This window comes from Oncorhynchus keta, chromosome 21 (assembly GCF_023373465.1).
Source record: "Oncorhynchus keta strain PuntledgeMale-10-30-2019 chromosome 21, Oket_V2, whole genome shotgun sequence".
Taxonomy (NCBI): domain Eukaryota; kingdom Metazoa; phylum Chordata; class Actinopteri; order Salmoniformes; family Salmonidae; genus Oncorhynchus; species Oncorhynchus keta.
This window is the reverse complement of record NC_068441.1, coordinates 27,299,193-27,316,878: the sequence shown is the minus strand read 5'-3', so window position 1 is coordinate 27,316,878 and position 17,686 is coordinate 27,299,193. Positions and strand designations below refer to the sequence as shown.

General features: G+C 44.7%; 1 protein-coding gene across 30 annotated transcripts in view; it reads right to left on the bottom strand.

Annotated features, from left to right (window-relative positions):
- The window catches only part of LOC118399885 (extended synaptotagmin-1-like), a 69,129-nt gene extending 51,443 nt beyond the window's left edge, over nt 1–17,686 (bottom strand). For 19 of the 30 annotated variants that reach the window (XM_052473605.1, XM_052473631.1, XM_052473621.1 and 16 more), the window contains exons 1-13: nt 17,159–17,685; nt 15,914–15,955; nt 12,968–13,102; nt 12,661–12,734; nt 12,027–12,099; nt 11,637–11,726; nt 11,358–11,413; nt 10,999–11,119; nt 4,917–5,093; nt 4,510–4,592; nt 4,183–4,231; nt 3,940–4,029; nt 3,637–3,738 (exon numbers count right to left, since the gene is read on the bottom strand). In XM_052473605.1, the coding sequence (XP_052329565.1) occupies nt 3,637–3,738; nt 3,940–4,029; nt 4,183–4,231; nt 4,510–4,592; nt 4,917–5,093; nt 10,999–11,119; nt 11,358–11,413; nt 11,637–11,726; nt 12,027–12,099; nt 12,661–12,734; nt 12,968–13,102; nt 15,914–15,955; nt 17,159–17,509 (1,443 nt within the window). In that variant the 5' untranslated portion in view covers nt 17,510–17,685. Of the gene's footprint in view, nt 1–3,636; nt 3,739–3,939; nt 4,030–4,182; nt 4,232–4,509; nt 4,593–4,916; nt 5,094–10,998; nt 11,120–11,357; nt 11,414–11,636; nt 11,727–12,026; nt 12,100–12,660; nt 12,735–12,967; nt 13,103–15,913; nt 15,956–17,158 lie in introns of all 30 variants that reach the window. The other 11 variants (XM_052473632.1, XM_052473630.1, XM_052473629.1 and 8 more) reach the window with 3 other exon arrangements.

The following is a 17,686-nucleotide window of genomic DNA, read 5'->3' as shown; positions in this document are numbered from 1 at the left end:
TGCCCCAAATATTCAAAGTTTTGTTGGTGGCAAGAATTCTATATAATAATTTTAGCTGAAAAGCACGAAGTCTTGAATCTTGCGTTGTTTTATACAGTGGGGCAAAAAGTAAAGTAAAAGTATTTAGTCAGCCACCAATTGTGCAAGTTCTCCCACTTAAAAAGATGAAAGAGGCCTGTAATTTTCATCATAGGTACACTTCAGCTATGACAGACAAAATGAGGAAAGAAAATCCAGAAAATCATATTGTAGGATTTTTTATGAATTTATTTGCAAATTATGGTGGAAAATAAGTATTTGGTCACCTACAAACAAGCAAGATTTCTGGCTCTCACAGACCTGTAACTTCTTCTTTAAGAGGCTCCTCTGTCCTCCTCTGCCTTGGATTTCTAATCCTCTAATGTTGTTATTGGATCTGATTTTAATAACTAGCATTTCGATGGCCATAACGAATAGATATGGTGACAGCGGACACCCTTATTTAACTCCTCTTGACGATTCAAAACTCTGAGAAGTAGCCGTTATTTACTATTTTACACCTGGGGTTGCTATACATTATTTTTACCCATTTTATAAGAGAATTACCAAAATTGAAAATATCCAGGCATTTTTGTTTTAAATCCAGTCTTACTTTATCAAATGCCTTTTCAAAATCCGCTATAAATACCAGGCCTGGCTTCTTAGATGTTTCATGATGTTCTATTATTTCTAGTAGTATATTATCGTATATTATCTCCAATGTATCGTCCATGTAAAAAACCTGTCTGATCAGGATGAACAATACCTGGTAAAACCCTTTTAATTCTGAGTGCTACACATTTTGCTAGTATCTTTGCAACACGACATTGAAGTGTAAGGGGCCTCCTGTTTTTTAGATAGACTGGGTCTTTATATTTGCCATCTGGGTCTTGTTTTAATAATAGAGAAATCAGACCTTCCTGCTGAGTACCTGACAGACTCCCATTTCTATAGGAGATGTTAGAACAATCTAACAATGGAGCTTTTAGCATATAAAAAAAAACAGTATGCCCTCAAGCCCTGGGGTTTTTTCAGACTGAACAGAATTAATAGCCTCAAAGTTCCTCCTCTGTAATTTGGCCTTCGCACTGATCTTTCTGTACATTTGTTAATTTTCCATTTTTTTAAATTATTTGGAAAGAATTCCTTGCCTGATATAATTAGCTTCCTCTTTTAAAATATAATTCGGAGAATCATAGATGACTCTGTCTTCAGTAACGAGTTTCTGAACGAGTCTGTAATACCTACATGTTTCAAGCAGACCACCATAGTCCTTGTGCCCAAGGAAGTGAAGGTAACCTGCCTAAATGACTATGTGGCACTCATGTCGGTAGCCATGAAGTGCTATGAAAGGCTGGTCATGGTTCACATCAACAGCATCCTCCCGGACACCCTAGACCCACTCCAATTCGCATACCGCCCCAACAGATCCACAGATGACGCAATCTCAATCGCACTCCACACCGCTATTTCTCACCTGGACAAAAGGAACACCTATGTGAGAATGCTGTTAATTGACTACAGCTCAGCGTTCAACACCATAGTGCCCACGAAGCTCATCACTAAGCTAAGGACTCTGGGACTAAACACCTCCCTCTGCAACTGGATCCTGGACTTCCTGACGGGCCGACCCCAGGTGGTAAGAGTAGGCAACAACATGTCTGCCATGCTGATCATTAACACTGGGGCCCCTCCTGTATTCCCTGTTCACCCACGACTGCGTGGCCAAACACGACTCCAACACCATCATTAAGTTTGCTGACAACACAACAGTGTTAGGGCTGATCACTGACAAAAATGAGAAGGCCTATAGGGAGGAGGTCAGAGAACTGGCAGTGTGGTGCCAGGACAACAACCTCTCTCTCCCTCAATGTGAGCAAGACAAAGGAGCTGATCATGGACTACAGGGAAAGGCGGGCCGAACATGCCCCCATTAACCTCGACGGGGCTGAAGTGGAGCGGTCGAGAGTTTCAAGTTCCTTGGTGTCCACATCACCAACAAACTATCATGGTCCAAACATACTAAGACAGTCGTGAAGAGGGCACGACTAAACCTATTCCCCCTCAGGAGACTGAAAAGATTTGGCATGGGCCCCCCAGATCCTCAAAAGCTTCTACAGCTGCACCATCGAGAACATACTGACCAGATGCATCACCACCTGGTATGGCAACTGCTCGGAATCTGACCATAAGGCGCTACAGAGGGTAGTGCGAACGGCCCAGTACCTCACTGGGGCCAAGCTTCCTGCCATCCAAGACCTATATAATAGGCGGTGTCAGAGGAAAGCCCATAAAATTGTCAGAGACTCCAGTCACCCAAGTTAGATTGTTTTCACTGCTAACGCACAGCAAGCTGTACCGGATGGCCAAGTCTAGGACCAAAAGGCTCCTCAACAGCTTCCACCCACAAGCCATAAGACTGCTGAACAATTCATAAAATCGCCACTGGAATATTTACATTGACCCCCCTTTGTACACTGCTGCTACTCGCTGTTTGTTTGTTACCTATGCATAGTTACTTTGCCCCCACCTACATGTACAGATTACCTCAACTAGCCTGTACCCCTGCACACTGACTCGGTACCGGTGCCCCCTGTATATAGCCTCGTTATTGTTATTCTTATTGTGTTACTTTTTATTATTACTTTTAATTTAAGCCTACTTTCATCTTCTTGAAATGCACTGTTGGTTAAGGGCTTGTAAGTTAGCATTTCACGGTAAAGTCTGCACGTGTTGTATTTGGCACATATGGCAAATTACATTTACATTTACATTTAAGTCATTTAGCAGACGCTCTTATCCAGAGCGACTTACAAATTGGTGCATTCACCTTATGACATCCAGTAGAATAGTCACTTTACCATAGTGCATCTAAATCTTAAAGGGGGGGTGAGAAGGATTACTTATCCTATCCTAGGTATTCCTTAAAGAGGTGGGGTTTCAGGTGTCTCCGGAAGGTGGTGATTGACTCCGCTGTCCTGGCGTCGTGAGGGAGTTTGTTCCACCATTGGGGGGCCAGAGCAGCGAACAGTTTTGACTGGGCTGAGCGGGAACTGTACTTCCTCAGTGGTAGGGAGGCGAGCAGGCCAGAGGTGGATCAAATAAAGTTTGATATGATTTAATTTGGTTTGTAACTAAAGCCTGCACACTCTGTAGTGCTATAGAGCTAGGATTGGTAAGCACTGCCATAGATGTTGCATGGCAACCACTGAAAAACAGTATAGAAATCAAAGCCGTCCTGACGCACAGAGGAAACAACAGAGCTGTGTGCAAACAGTTTAAGGAAGTCTAAAGCTGAACACACCACCACTATGGCTGTTGTTCTCGCCCCTCACCTGCCATTCACTCCCCTTAACAGATCAAATAGGACTGGGTACGTGAAAGCAACATGGCAGAAACTCCACCTAGCCTACCTGAAAGCTAGGTGGAGATATTCCTTACACCTATCCAATGATCTCAGCTCAGTGATGGGAAGTGAACAAGGGCAGATGGCAGGAAACAACTCTGTAACAAGAACCCTAACGACAGTTTCAGCTGTACCCTAGCAAAGCCACAGACAGGAAGTAGCTTTGGGCTGAGAGAGGAGGGGGGAGAGGTTGATGAGGTGTGGTGACTCACAGGAAGGGCTTCAGCTTTGTCCAGATACACTGCCAAGATAGCTGCAGAGGGGGGGTCAGAGGTCTTACTGGACACCGTCATGCTCTCGTTCCTCTGAAGAACCTGGGGGAGGAGTGGAGAGGGGAGAAGGGAAGAGGCACTCAGCTCTAAGCAATGTTCAATCTGCACATTCCTTCACTACGGGCTCACTGCCAGTGTACATAGTCACCACAAAGTTTAACCATACAAGACAGCCTGAGCATCATATTCCTTTCACATTGACCGCGGGAGGAATATTACGATAGGGAGGATATGGATGCAGACCTGTTCCAGTCGCTCCGTATTGGGCAACAAGACCAACCACTCCAGTCTGAAATGGACACGTCCTGACTTGGTTTCTTTCAGGGTGAACCACTGAGAAACAAAGCATAAATATACAGATTGTGATGATAATGTAATGGGGAAAGCATAGACATTACTTCTAAATGGGTTGTGAGTCATCTTGTTAAATTGTTATCTTGTTAAATGTCTAACTTTATCAGACATTCAATAATACAAATAACTCACTTCATCAACAACTTTGGACTTCTTCACGATACCCAAATCTATCTTGGTTCTGGAGGAAAATGGAAAGAGGGAGAAAGAGAAATAGAGAAATAAACAAAAACAGAGAGAAATCAAGACGATGGAGGAAAAAAAAGGAAAGGAGAACCAGTAGTATTTAAGGACAAGAGGATAACACTACATTTAAAACACTAGGAGACTTTATATCCTTCTCCTTTTGACTCAGTGGTAGGACTATGAAAGGTGAAAGGTCAGGGGAGTCAGTAAGAAAGTGGCAGTGCGGCACACAGAAACCCATGGGCAGGCAGGCAGGCAGAGAGATGTAGCTACCTCCCCAGAAAGTCATCATTGTCTGGGTCTTTGTCATAAACCTCCACCTCCAGCTCCTGACCTGGTACTTCATGGACTATGACCTGACACACACACACATGGACATACACAACACCATGAGGACCAAACACAGGACATGAATGAGGAGACAATGTGGCTGTGTACTGTATATGATTACTCAGTTGGCAGTGGATTTCCCTTAATAGACACACACATATAGGGGAATTCCAAGTCCGTTACCGGACCAATGCATTCTCTACCAAGTAATGCATTATCTTCCTAAATAAAGGTATGGAAATCAAGACATGCTATTTTCCAACAGTAAATGCAACACTAATATGTGGCAGTGACATTCAATGAAAGAGGAATGAGTGATTTTACAATCCTCCAGATCCCGGCCCCCTCACCTCATACATCTCTCCCCACTTGGGACAGACAGTGTTGTCCACAACGTGGGAGGTGAAAGTCTGAGGCCCCACCCTACACAGAGCATACGGGTCAGATAACCCCGCTATCACCCCCTTCATGTAGTTGTCCTTAGCTGGCAGGTCATCAGCCTCCAAGAGGTGGATACGTACCACACCCTAAGAGAGAGAGAGAAAGAGAGAGTGAGAGAGAGGGGATTCAGAGAGAGAGGGTGCAATGGAGTATTTCAGGAGGGAGGGAGGGAGGGAGGGACAGTGAGAGGATTGATACTGGTATAAGCTCTATTATGTGTAATGTCTGAATAACTCTGGGTCAGAGTTCATTTATCAAGGAGGTTGACAATACGCTCAGATAAGATACATAGAGTCTGTGGTCTGAGTAAATGTGTGTGTTTAAGGAGTGTTTGTGGAGAGTTTTTGTGGAGAGTTTAAAAAATATGTAGATATATTTCTAGGGGGTAGATCAGCTTTAATATTGCAGATACTGTAGATTGTGGGTTCTATCAAAGTAATTGTTTGCATCATTGCACCAGATGTCGGGCATACAACGATACCTTGGTTTTTAAGCCTGGGATTTCTAGCCCCTTGATATTATTGTTGGACCTGATTTTAATAGTTAACATTTCGATGGCCACAATAAATAAAAATCAAATCAAATGTATTATTATTATACACATGGTTAGCAGATGTTAATGCGAGTGTGGCGAAATGCTTGTGCTTCTAGTTCCCGACCATGCAGTAATATCTAACAAGTAATATAACCTAACAATTCCACAACAACTACCTTATACACACAAGTGTAAAGGAATGAATATGAATATGTACATAAAAATATATGAATGAGTGATATATGAATGAGTGATGCCCGAACGGCATAGGCAAGATGCAGTAAATGGTATAGAGTACAGTATATACATGAGATGAGTAATGTAGGGTATGAAAACATTATCTAAAGTGGCATTGTTTAAAGTGGCTAGTGATAAATTGATTACATCAATTTTTCCATTATTAAAGTGGCTAGAGTTGAGTCAGTATGTTGGCAGCAGCCACTCAATGTTGGTGATGGCTGTTTAACATTCTGATGGCTTTGAGAAAGAAGCTGTTTTTCAGTCTCTCGGTCCCTGCTTTGATGCACCTGTACAGACCTCGCCTTCTGGATGATAGCGGGGTGAACAGGCAGTGGCTCGGGTGGTTGTTGTCGTTGATGATCTTTTTAGCCTTCCTGTGACATCGGGTGGTGTAGGTGTCCTGGAGGGCAGGTAGTTTGCACTCGGTGATGCGTTGTGCAGACCTCACTACCCTCTGAAGATGCTCTCGATTGTGCATCTGTAAAAGTTTGTGAGTGTTTTTGGTGACAAGCCAAATTTCTTCAGCCTCCTGAGGTTGAAGAGGCGCTGCTGCGCCTTCTTCACCATGCTCTCTGTGTGGGTGGACCATTTCAGTTTGTCCGTGATGTGTACAACGAGGAACTTAAAACTTTCCACCCTCTCCACTACTGTCCTGTCAATGTAGATGTGGGGCTGCTCCCTCTGCTGTTTCCTGAAGTCCACGATCATCTCTTTTGTTTTGTTTACATTGAGTGTGAGGTTATTTTCCTGACACCACACTCCGAGGGCCCTCACCTCCTTCCTGTAGGCCGTCTCGTCGTTGTTGGTAATCAAGCCTATCACTGGAGTGTCGTCTGCAACTTGATGATTGAGTTGGAGGCGTGCATGGCCACGCAGTCGTGGGTGAACAGTGAGTACAGGAGAGGGCTGAGAACGCACCCTTGTGGGGACCCAGTGTTGAGGATCAGCGGGGTGGAAATGTTGTTACCTACCCTCACCACCTGGGGGCGGCCCGTCAGGAAGTCCAGGACCCAGTTGCACAGGGTGGGGTCGAGACCCAGGGTCTCGAGCTTAATGACGAGTTTGGAGGGTACTATGGTGTTAAATGCTGAGCTGTAATCGATGAATAGCATTCTTACATAGGTATTCCTCTTGTCCAGATGGGTTAGGGCAGTGTGCAGTGTGATGGCGATTGCGTCGTCTGTGGACCTATTGGGGCGGTAAGCAAATTGGAGTGGGTCTAGGGTTTCAGGTAGGGTGGAGGTGATATGGTCCTTGACTAGTCTCTCAAAGCACTTCATGATGAAGGAAGTGAGTGCTACAGGGCGGTAATCATTTAGCTCAGTTACCTTAGCTTTCTTGGGAACAGGAACAATGGTGGCCCTCTTGAAGCATCTGAGAACAGCAGACTGCGATTGAATATGTCCGTAAACACACCAGCCAGCTGGTCTGCGCATGCTCTGAGAACGCAGCCGGGGATGCCGTCTGGGCCTGCAGCCTTGCGAGGGTTAACACGTTTAAATGTTTTACTCACGTTGGCTACAGTGAAGGAGAGCCTGCAGGTTTTGGTAGCAGGCCGTGTCAGTGGCACTGTATTGTCCTCAAAGCAAGCAAAAGAGTTGTTAAGTCTGTCTGGGGGCAAGGCATCGTGGTCCACGACGGGGCTGTTTTTTCTTTTGTAGTCTGTGATTGATTGTAGACCCTGCCACATCTCACGTGTCTGAACAATTGAATTGCGACTCCACTTAGTCTCTATACTGACGCTTAGCTTGTTTGATTGCCTTGCGGAGGGAATAGCTACACTGTTTGTATTCGGTCATGTTTCCTGTCACCTTGCCCTGATTAAAAGCAGTGTTTCATACTTTCAGTTTTGCGTGAATGCTGCCATCAATCCATGGTTTCTGGTTGGGGAATGTTTTAATAGCCGCTGTGAGTACAACATCACCGATGCACTTGCTAATAAACTCGCTCACCGAATCAGCGTATTCGTCAATGTTGTTGTTCGCCGCAATGCGGAACATATCCCAGTCCACGTGATCGAAGCAATCTTGAAGCGTGGAATCCGATTGGTCGGACCAGCGTTGAACAGACCAGAGTGCGGGTGCTTCCTGTTTTAGTTTCTGTCTATAGGCTGGGAGCAACAAAATGGAGTCGTGGTCAGCTTTTCTGAAGGGAGGGCGGGGGAGAGCCTTATATGCGTCGCGGAATTAGAATAACAGTGATCTAGGGTTTTGCCAGCTCTGGTAGCACAATCGCTATGCTGATAGAATTTGGGGAGCCTTGTTTTCAGAATAGCCTTGTTAAAATCCCCAGCTACAATAAATTCAGCCTCAGGATATGTGGTTTCCAGTTTACATAGAGTCGAATGAAGTTCTTTCAGGGCCGCCGATGTGTCTGGTTGGGGGGGAATATACACGACTGTGATTATGATCGTAGAGAATTCTCTTTGTAGATAATGCGGTCGGCATTTGATTGTGAGGAATTCTAAGTCAGGTGAACAAAAGGACTTGAGTTCCTGTATGTTGCTATGATCACACCACATCTCATTAATCATTAGGCATACACCCCCGCCCTTCTTCTTACCAGAGAGATGCTTGTTTCTGTCGGTGCGATGCGTGAAGAAACCAGGTGGCTGTACCGACTCAGATAGCGTGTCTCAAGTGAGCCATGTTTCGTTGAAACAAAGAACGTTACAGTCTATGATGTCTCTCTGGAATGCTATCCTTGCTCGGATTTCGTCTACCTTGTTGTCAAGAGACTGGACATTGGAGAATAGTATGCTCGGGAGCGGTGTGCCATGCGCCTGTCTACGGAGCCTGACCAGAAGACCGCTCCGTCTGCCCCTTCTACGTCGCCGTTGTCTTGGGTCGCTGGCTGGGATCCGATCCATTATCCTGGGTTGTGGACCAAACAGAGGATCCGCTTCGGGAAAGTCGTGTTCCTGGTCGTAATGATGGTGAGTTGACGTTGCTCTTATATCCAATAGTTCCTCCCGACAGTATGTAATAAAACCTACGATTACCTGGGGTACCATTGTAAGAAATCACATGTAAAAAACAAAATACTGCATAGTTTCCTAGGAACGCGAAGCGAGACGGCCTTCTCTGTCGGTGTCGGAAGTCGGAGGATATACCGATAGTGAACAACCTTGCTTTAATTCTCTTGACAATTTAATACTTTCTGAGTAGCCATTATTTACTATTTTACACCTGGGTTTACTATACCACTGTATAAGTGAGACATTTATTATAACATTCTATTTACATTTACATTTAAGTCATTTAGCATTTAGCATTCTATTCGTACTTTATTAAAAGCTTTTTAAAAATCAGCTATGAATAACCAGGCCCGGTTTCCTCGATTTTTCATAGTGTTCTATTGTTTCCAGTACTTGTCTTACATTATCTCCAATGTATCGTCCAAGTAAAGAAAACTGTCTGATTAGGATGAATAATATCTAAAAAATACCTTTTTTATTCAATGCGCTTTGCATTTTGCTAGAATGTTTTCAGCACAACACTGAAGTGTAAGGGGACTCCAGTTTCTTAGGTGGACTGGATCTTTATATTTATGTTTCAATAATAGTGAAATCAGACCTTCTTGCTGAGCATCTGATGATCAAACATTTTTATAAGAGTGTTTAAAACATGCTAATAACGGACCTCTGAGTATATCAAAAAACGTCTGATATACCTCAACTGGTATGTCATCCAGCCCTGGTGTTTAAGGCATTAATTGCATCAAAACGTTCCTCTGTAATTTGACCTTCACATTATGTCACACCCTGATCTGTTTCACCTGTCCTTGTGCTCGTCGCCACCCCCTGCAGGTGTCACACATCTTCTCCATTATCCCCTGGGTATTTATACCTGAGTTTTCTGTCTGTCTGTGCCGGTTCATCTTGTTTTGTCAAGTCAACCAGCGTGTTACTCCGTGCGCCTGCTTTGTCCTTTTCTCTGTTTTTTGCTAGTCCTCCCAGTTTTGACCCAAGCCTGCCTTGACTTTGAACCTGCCTGCCTGACCTCGAGGCTGCCTGACACTCTATACCTCCTGGACTCTGACATTGTTATGATCTTTTGCCTGTCCACAACCATTCTCTTGCCTGCCCCATGGATACTAATAAATATCAGGGACTCGAACCATCTGCTTCCCGTGTCTGCATCTGGGTCTTGCCCTGTGCCCTTATACATTAGTCTTTCTGTAAAACTGTTAATTTTACAATATTAAATAAAAAAAGAACGTAAAATTAACTTCAATTAGTGGAAATGGAGGACACTGAAATTAAAACATATGCTTAAAGTATTTTTCTTCCTTTTTGAAAATATAGTTTGGTGAATCATGGATGACTCCGTCATTCGTAAAAAGTTTCTGGAGAGTGTTTGTGGAGTGTGTGGTCTCACCCTGGGCAGAGGAGAGCGTAGCTGGGCAACGTGCAGGTCTGCTACCAGGGGAACAGTCAGGCTGGAGAGTGTTTGTGGAGTGTGTGGTCTCACCCTGGGCAGAGGAGAGCGTAGCTGGGCAACGTGCAGGTCTGCTACCAGGGGAACAGTCAGGCTGGAGAGTGTTTGTGGAGTGTGTGGTCTCACCCTGGGCAGAGGAGAGCTTAGCAGGGCAACGTGCAGGTCTGCTACCAGGGGAACAGTCAGGCTGGAGAGTGTTTGTGGAGTGTGTGGTCTCACCCTGGGCAGAGGAGAGCGTAGCTGGGCAACGTGCAGGTCTGCTACCAGGGGAACAGTCAGGCTGGAGAGTGTTTGTGGAGTGTGTGGTCTCACCCTGGGCAGAGGAGAGCGTAGCTGGGCAACGTGCAGGTCTGCTACCAGGGGAACAGTCAGGCTGGAGAGTGTTTGTGGAGTGTGTGGTCTCACCCTGGGCAGAGGAGAGCGTAGCTGGGCAACGTGCAGGTCTGCTACCAGGGGAACAGTCAGGCTGGAGAGTGTTTGTGGAGTGTGTGGTCTCACCCTGGGCAGAGGAGAGCGTAGCTGGGCAACGTGCAGGTCTGCTACCAGGGGAACAGTCAGGCTGGAGAGTGTTTGTGGAGTGTGTGGTCTCACCCTGGGCAGAGGAGAGCGTAGCTGGGCAACGTGCAGGTCTGCTACCAGGGGAACAGTCAGGCTGGAGAGTGTTTGTGGAGTGTGTGGTCTCACCCTGGGCAGAGGAGAGCGTAGCTGGGCAACATGCAAGTCTGCTACCAGGGGAACAGTCAGGCTGGAGAGTGTTTGTGGAGTGTGTGGTCTCACCCTGGGCAGAGGAGAGCGTAGCTGGGCAACGTGCAGGTCTGCTACCAGGGGAACAGTCAGGCGGTTGGGCAGAACCAGGAAGGAGGCGATGGCGTCCATTATCATAGTGTCAGACATGATGCTGAGAAACACAGCGAGGGAGCACACGACTTCATATATACAGTAGATACGGAAGTACACATACAGTAAATACAGTAGTACAGCATTATACAGCCTGGTCAGGTGGCATATCACAGTGTTGATGGTATCATGTGATGTAGTGAAGTATAGTTTTGTGTTATGTGAAGTGAATTATCATCACATTGCATAGTGACTCCAATTACAGAACACTAACAACAGACAGAGTCAACCTCACTCACTTCAGGCCAGGGATGTCCAGTAAGTTGGTCAATCCAGTCCAGTTGATGTCCAGTTTCTGCAGGACAGGGGTGAAGGGATGAGGGAAAAACAGAGGAGCAAATGTTGGGGTTCAGGACTTTCAATACAAAGAGAAAGGGAAGTACGTAAACAAATGGAGGCATGGACAAGTAGCCGGTAGTGGACGATAGTGGTGTTGGGGGGGAAGGGGATAGGAAGGGAGAGATGGGCAGACTTATGGTAGGTGTGGAGGAAAGAGAGGGATAGTCCCAGGTACCCACCGGCCTGCGGATGAAGAACATGGTGACCGCGCCCACGATGGGGACATCTCCAATCAGAGGCTCTAGAATCACCCTCATCATCCCATGCAGCTGAAAGAGGCAGGAATATGGATACATTAATATAAAATGAATGGCAACAATAAAAGGTTTATAATGGGTTTATATGTACTTTATAGACTGAATTATTTGTTTATATATAAAAAAAAATATGGCATTTGTAAATGTCTAAAACCCTGTTAATTATAGTCTTACGGGTACCTTACTGTAGAGTGGGAACGACATCCCTTCATGCCTCTCCCTTTCTTATTTTCTTTGTCAATTCATTCTTTCTCTCCCTATTTTCGATAATCTCCCACAGCCATATCATAGACTAGAGAAGATAAAACATACCTGTATTCCCTTGACTCCTGCTTTGCAGAAATACCTCTTCACCTCCACATTAATCTCAACGTTTCCAACATAGCTGCATGGTAAAAGAGAAGGATACTGTAACACATTTCAATCAATAATGGGTCCTTGTATAACGGATATGATCTTCAATACCCAGTAGATCTCATTTTGAAGAGAGAGTGAATGGTGCTTTTGAGGCCTGGTGTCACGCCCTGACCTTACCTATCATTGTTTTCTTTATTATTTTGGTTAGGTCAGGGTGTGATGAGGGTGGTATGTGTGATTTTGCTTGTCTAGGGTTTTTGTATATTTATGGGGTTTTGGTATGTCTAGGTAAATGTTAGGTCTATTGTGGCCTGAATTGGTTCCCAATCAGAGACAGCTGTTTATCGTTGTCTCTGATTGGGGATCCTATTTAGGTTGCCATTTCCATTTTGGTTTTGTGGGTTATTGTCTATGTGTAGTTGCCTATCAGCACTCGGTTTATATAGCGGCATGTTCGTTTTGTTATTTTGTTTAGTGTTGTTTCTTTATTAAACGAAGTATGTATTCATATCACGCTGCGCCTTGGTCTCATCAATATGACGAACGTGACACCTGGAGGAAAGTCAAACATGGAAGGGTTGAAGGTCACCTGATGTACACGTCCAGCAGAACTTGTCCCCTCTCATTCTCTGTGTGTGCTTTCACACCCACAACCTTCATGGCCTACAACATAAACACAGCATAGTTACATACAGAACATAATATACACTAAATATAACAATCGTTGTCAAATTATAATTTTAAAATTATAAAAGGTCATTGACCAATATGTCTGAAGTTCACTTCAGTGAGAGTGAAATAAAATCTTGTGCTGTGTTTATACAGTGTCACAGTGTATCCGTATGATGAGACCTGTAAGCAGTGTGTTTAATGGTGAAATTTATCTTAGAAGTTACCTTGTCCCCAAAGTCCACCTTGGTGAAGGTGAGGGTCTGGAGGTGAGTGCTGGAGGAACGGATGGAGGGAGCGATGGTCTCCACCAGCAACTTTTCCAGATACTGACCCACAAACGGCCACACCTGCTGCAGAATCTGAGGTGGGGGACAGGGAGAGGAGCAGGGATGATGGTCATAGTTTGTGTAATGCACACCAAGCAATTGCTTTTCAGCAATACTAAATCAGGTTATTACAACATTCTGAGGGAAACACAGATAGACTTGTTCTACCACCTGCTACTTAAGAGTTAACATTTTATGAACAAGCACAACTATCGCAAAGGGATACTCCAGTGTCCCGAAGACACTCCTGTGTTGTCTTGGCTGTGTGCTTAGGGTCATTGTCCAGATGGAAGGTCTGAGGTCCTGAGCGCTATGGAGCAGGTTTTCATCTATGATCTCTCTGTACTTTGCTCTGTTCATCTTTCCCTCGATCCTGACTAGTCTCCCAGTCCTTGCCGCTGAAAAACATCCCCACAGCATAATACTGCCAACACCATGCTTCACCTTAAGGATGGTGCCAGGTTTCCTCCAGACATGACGTTTGGCAATCAGGCCAAAGAGTTCAATCAATCTTGGTTACTTAAGACCAGATAAGACTTGATTCTCATGGTCTGAGAGTCCTTTATGTGCCTTTCGGCAAACTCCAAGCAGGCTGTCATGTGCCTTTTACTGAAGAGTGGCTTCCGTCTGGCCACTCTACCATAAAGGCCTGATTGATGGAGTGCTGCAGAGATGGTTGTCCTTCTGGAAGGTTTTCCCATCTCCACAGAGGAACTCTGGAGCTCTGTCAGAGTGACCATCGGGTTCTTCGTGACCAAGGCCCTTCTCCCCCGATTGCTTAGTTTGGCCGGGTGGCCAGCTCTAGGAAGAGTCTTGGTGGTTCCAAACTTCTTCCATTTGAGAATGATGGAGGCCACTATGTTCTTGGGGATCTTCAATGCTGCAGAATTTTGTAAATAAGGTATTTCTGTTATTTCTAAAAACCTGTTTTCGCCATTCATTATGTGGTATTGGGCGAAGATTGATGAGGATTTTTTTGTATTTAATCAATTTTAGATTAAGGCTGTAAGGTCACAAAATGTGGAAAAAGTCAAGGGGTCTGAATTCTTTCCAAATGCACTGTACATTACATATTAAAATGCTTTGCATGCTTTCCTCAGGTTGAAAAAACAGTTTGTAAATCCTCCACGCTTGACAGACTGTAGAGTTTGAGTCTTACATCAACCGTCAGTTGAGGGAAGAATGTTCCATGAGTTTGAAATGTTCAACATTCCAAAATAAAATATCTCAAGACATATAACTATTTTACTATTTTATTTTTTCCAACTGGACAACGACACTAAGCACACAGCCAAGACAACACAGGAGTGTCTTCGGGACAAGTCTCTGAATGTCCTCGAGTTGCCCAGCCAGAGCCTGCACTTGAACCCGATCTAACATCTCTGGAGAGAGCTGAAAATAGCTGTGCAGCGACGCTCCCCATCCAACCTGACGGAGCTTGAGAGAAACTCCCCAAATACAGGTGTGCCAAGTTTGTAGAGTCACACTCAAGAGGACTCAAGGCTGTAATCGTTGCCAAAGGTATTAGGCTAGTTGAATGTACTGCCAAATTCTCTAAAGCGACGTTGGGGAAGGCTTGTGTTGTGGTATTGTGTTGTGTGACAAAACTTCACATTTTAGAGTGGCCTTTTAATGTCCCCAGCACAAGGTGCACCTGTGTAATGATAATGCTGTTTAATCAGCTTCTTGATATGCCACAGCTGTCAAATAGTTACAAATAGTTTTCTTTTTTATTTGACTGGATTGATGGTACCTGCATATGCTGGTCATGGTGCTTTCAAGACAACTGGGAAATAGGGGAGGGGGGAGGGGGTCAAACCATGACTTCAGCGTCAAAGTCGGATCTCGAGAAAGATGCCAGAGTTTCTGACTTGGAATTCCGAGTTGGATAACTGTTAAACTATTTTTCCCAGCCATAAAATGTCTCAAGACATAATTCAGTGTCTTGATTGACAGGCTGTCTCAAAACGTCTTCAAAATGTGTCTTAAGACATGTCTTGAGAACAAAAGTGTCTCAAGACGTCTTGAGACGTCTCAATTGATTCAGAGGGGTTGGGTTAAATGTGGAAAACCCATTTCAGTTGAAGGCATTCAGTTATACAACTGACTAGGTATCCCCCTTTCCCTTTCCAATTGCATGTCACAAGACATCTCAACACAAAGGTGATGGCTGCATATGTAAATCTAAAGAATGAGTCATCAACAACACTAACAGCAAGGGTTTCTGGTGTCTAGAGGCCAGTAGAGTCTGCTGATGTCCCTGTAGCAAACCCGACTCAAATCTCTGCTTTGTCTAAAAGATAGCGGCGCTCGGACCTCGTGTTCCCAATGTAGCGAACACAATCATTTCAGTCTTGGCTGAGGAGGTCTATTCTTAGCAACACAGGCTGGTTTTTCAGGGCTGGAAGAGAGGACAAATATTGCCATATGATTGGATTTTAGGGGTTTGGCTGCCCCCCCCCTCTTCCTGTGAGTCAACCAGCACTAATGTGGAAAGGTTGACAGAGTAGCCTGGCTCTGGGCCTGCTGCCTGCTCTCTGCTGCAGGAGAGGATAGATTGCTGCGGCTGCCTAGACACAGTGGCGAGGCTACTGGGGTGGGTGTCCATGTTGTAACATGGTAGTGTGACAGCAGCAGCGCTAGTCTCTCAGACAGCTACCATGCCCCACCAACCATCTATCAACACAGCACCTGGCTCACAGAGACAGAGATAGGCATGTGTGTTTACTGTGTGTTTAATGGGAGAAGTATGCATAGGGTTTCTCTTTATCCTCTCTAAAGGGCAGCCATCTGTGAGCAGAGGGAGCCAGACGGAAAGTACAGTAGGGGGTGATATAGTAGTACCTTGTTGAGCCACTCCACCTTCTCCACATCTGGGAAGTTGACCTGTAAGGAATTAGAATATAAATCATTCACATATAGAACAGATTTAGGAATTCAGCAGTTGTCTAGTCATTTGCATATGCACTATAAAGTGTAATCTGGAACTGTCAACATCCAAAGGGCAGGAAGTGGGGGTGAGAAAGAAGTACACCGCCATCTCAATGGCTTATTTTGTCACTAAACAAAACTATCTTATAGTGTAAATCATTCAAACACCATTCTTCACCCATAGCAGACTAGACTCTCTGCCAAAGGTTATGTTGTGACCAGTAGTTGGGATATCTCGTTTCTTCCCCTTATCTGTTATTTGGAAATAGAGGCATTCTCTCTGACTCACTCGCTCCTTAGTCCCAAGAGAAGATATATCGAGAATGGCCTAATATAGAAGCAGCTGAGGAAGCGGTGGAATTATACATAGCGAGAGATAGTGAGAGAGAAAAAGAGAGAGCGCATCAAAAGACCACACCTCAATCAATGCATCTCAAATGACCTTTCTAATCTATACCTCGGCATCAATATGGTCTGCAAGCGTCAGAGCATTACTTTACTGGGTCCTTTTGGGAAGAAAGATCAATTATCCACTCAGCTCAGCTGCATGGGGGATGATGGCCTAGGCTACTGTAGCTTGGATACAGTATACCAGCCCCACAAATATTAATTGCAGTTTGAGCCAGAGATTTTGTCATGTACATGTAGTAACTGTATAATAATATTGTTCTACCCATGTTTCAAATTATTTTATATCCTATTAGCGCAGTTATCATTTATATATTTTATATAATTTACATCCGTCTTACGGATGGCCCGTTACCAAACTGTTACCAAACAATTGGCTCATTCATCCCCCTCCTCTCCCCTGTAACTATTCCCCAGGTTGTTGCTGTAACTGAGAATGTGTTCTCAGTCAATTTACCTGGTAAAATAACGGTAAAATAAATATCAAACTATGGTTTAGGATACATTTTAGAGGATCTCTTTGGTCCAGCGATAGGCTAGTTTCTGTAACCATGCATGTGCATAGCCTATTGTGGCATTGTGTGTGAAGATTTTGGAAGACTGGCTGGTTAGGACCATACTAGCCTAACCGGATAGAATCGAGGACGTTGTGTTGTGGCATCTGATAGGGGGCTTTAAATCCAGAAACACTTGGTGAACCAAGTTAACTTATTGAAGTGAGTGACAGACCGTTATCACACATTGTCTTACCCAAGCAGGGAGATCCTTTTTACTTCTGAAAATGTTCATGGATGTATATTGTTTCTCGTTGTCATAGTGGTGAATGGCGGACCGCAGACGAGCTTCTTTTGCCTCGCGCGAGTGCCTCCATCCCGTGTAGACCATAAACCCGAAAACCAAAAAACTGGCGCTAACCCGGTAGTATCCTGCAAGGTACACGGGCAGCAAGGCACCTAGGCACTTGCCAAATGTCCAAAGAACCGATACAGCGTCAAAACCCGGTGGCTTAATTTCTCCGCTATTCGGTGCCTTATTATCGGAATGGACCGACCCAGATGCATTCTTGGTGGATTCTCCATGTCCCGAGTCCGGATTTTGCATCGTGATTTTTTTTATATCAAGATTCTCACAGAAAAGTAGTCTAGCTAGTGCAAGTTCTTCATTACTTCCTTTCCAACAGAGACTATCTATTGTACAACTCTGTATGTACAACTGTTCTAGAATCTAGCCAATACCGTTAGCAGAACCGAAACACGCCCAGCCCGTGAAGAGAAATGC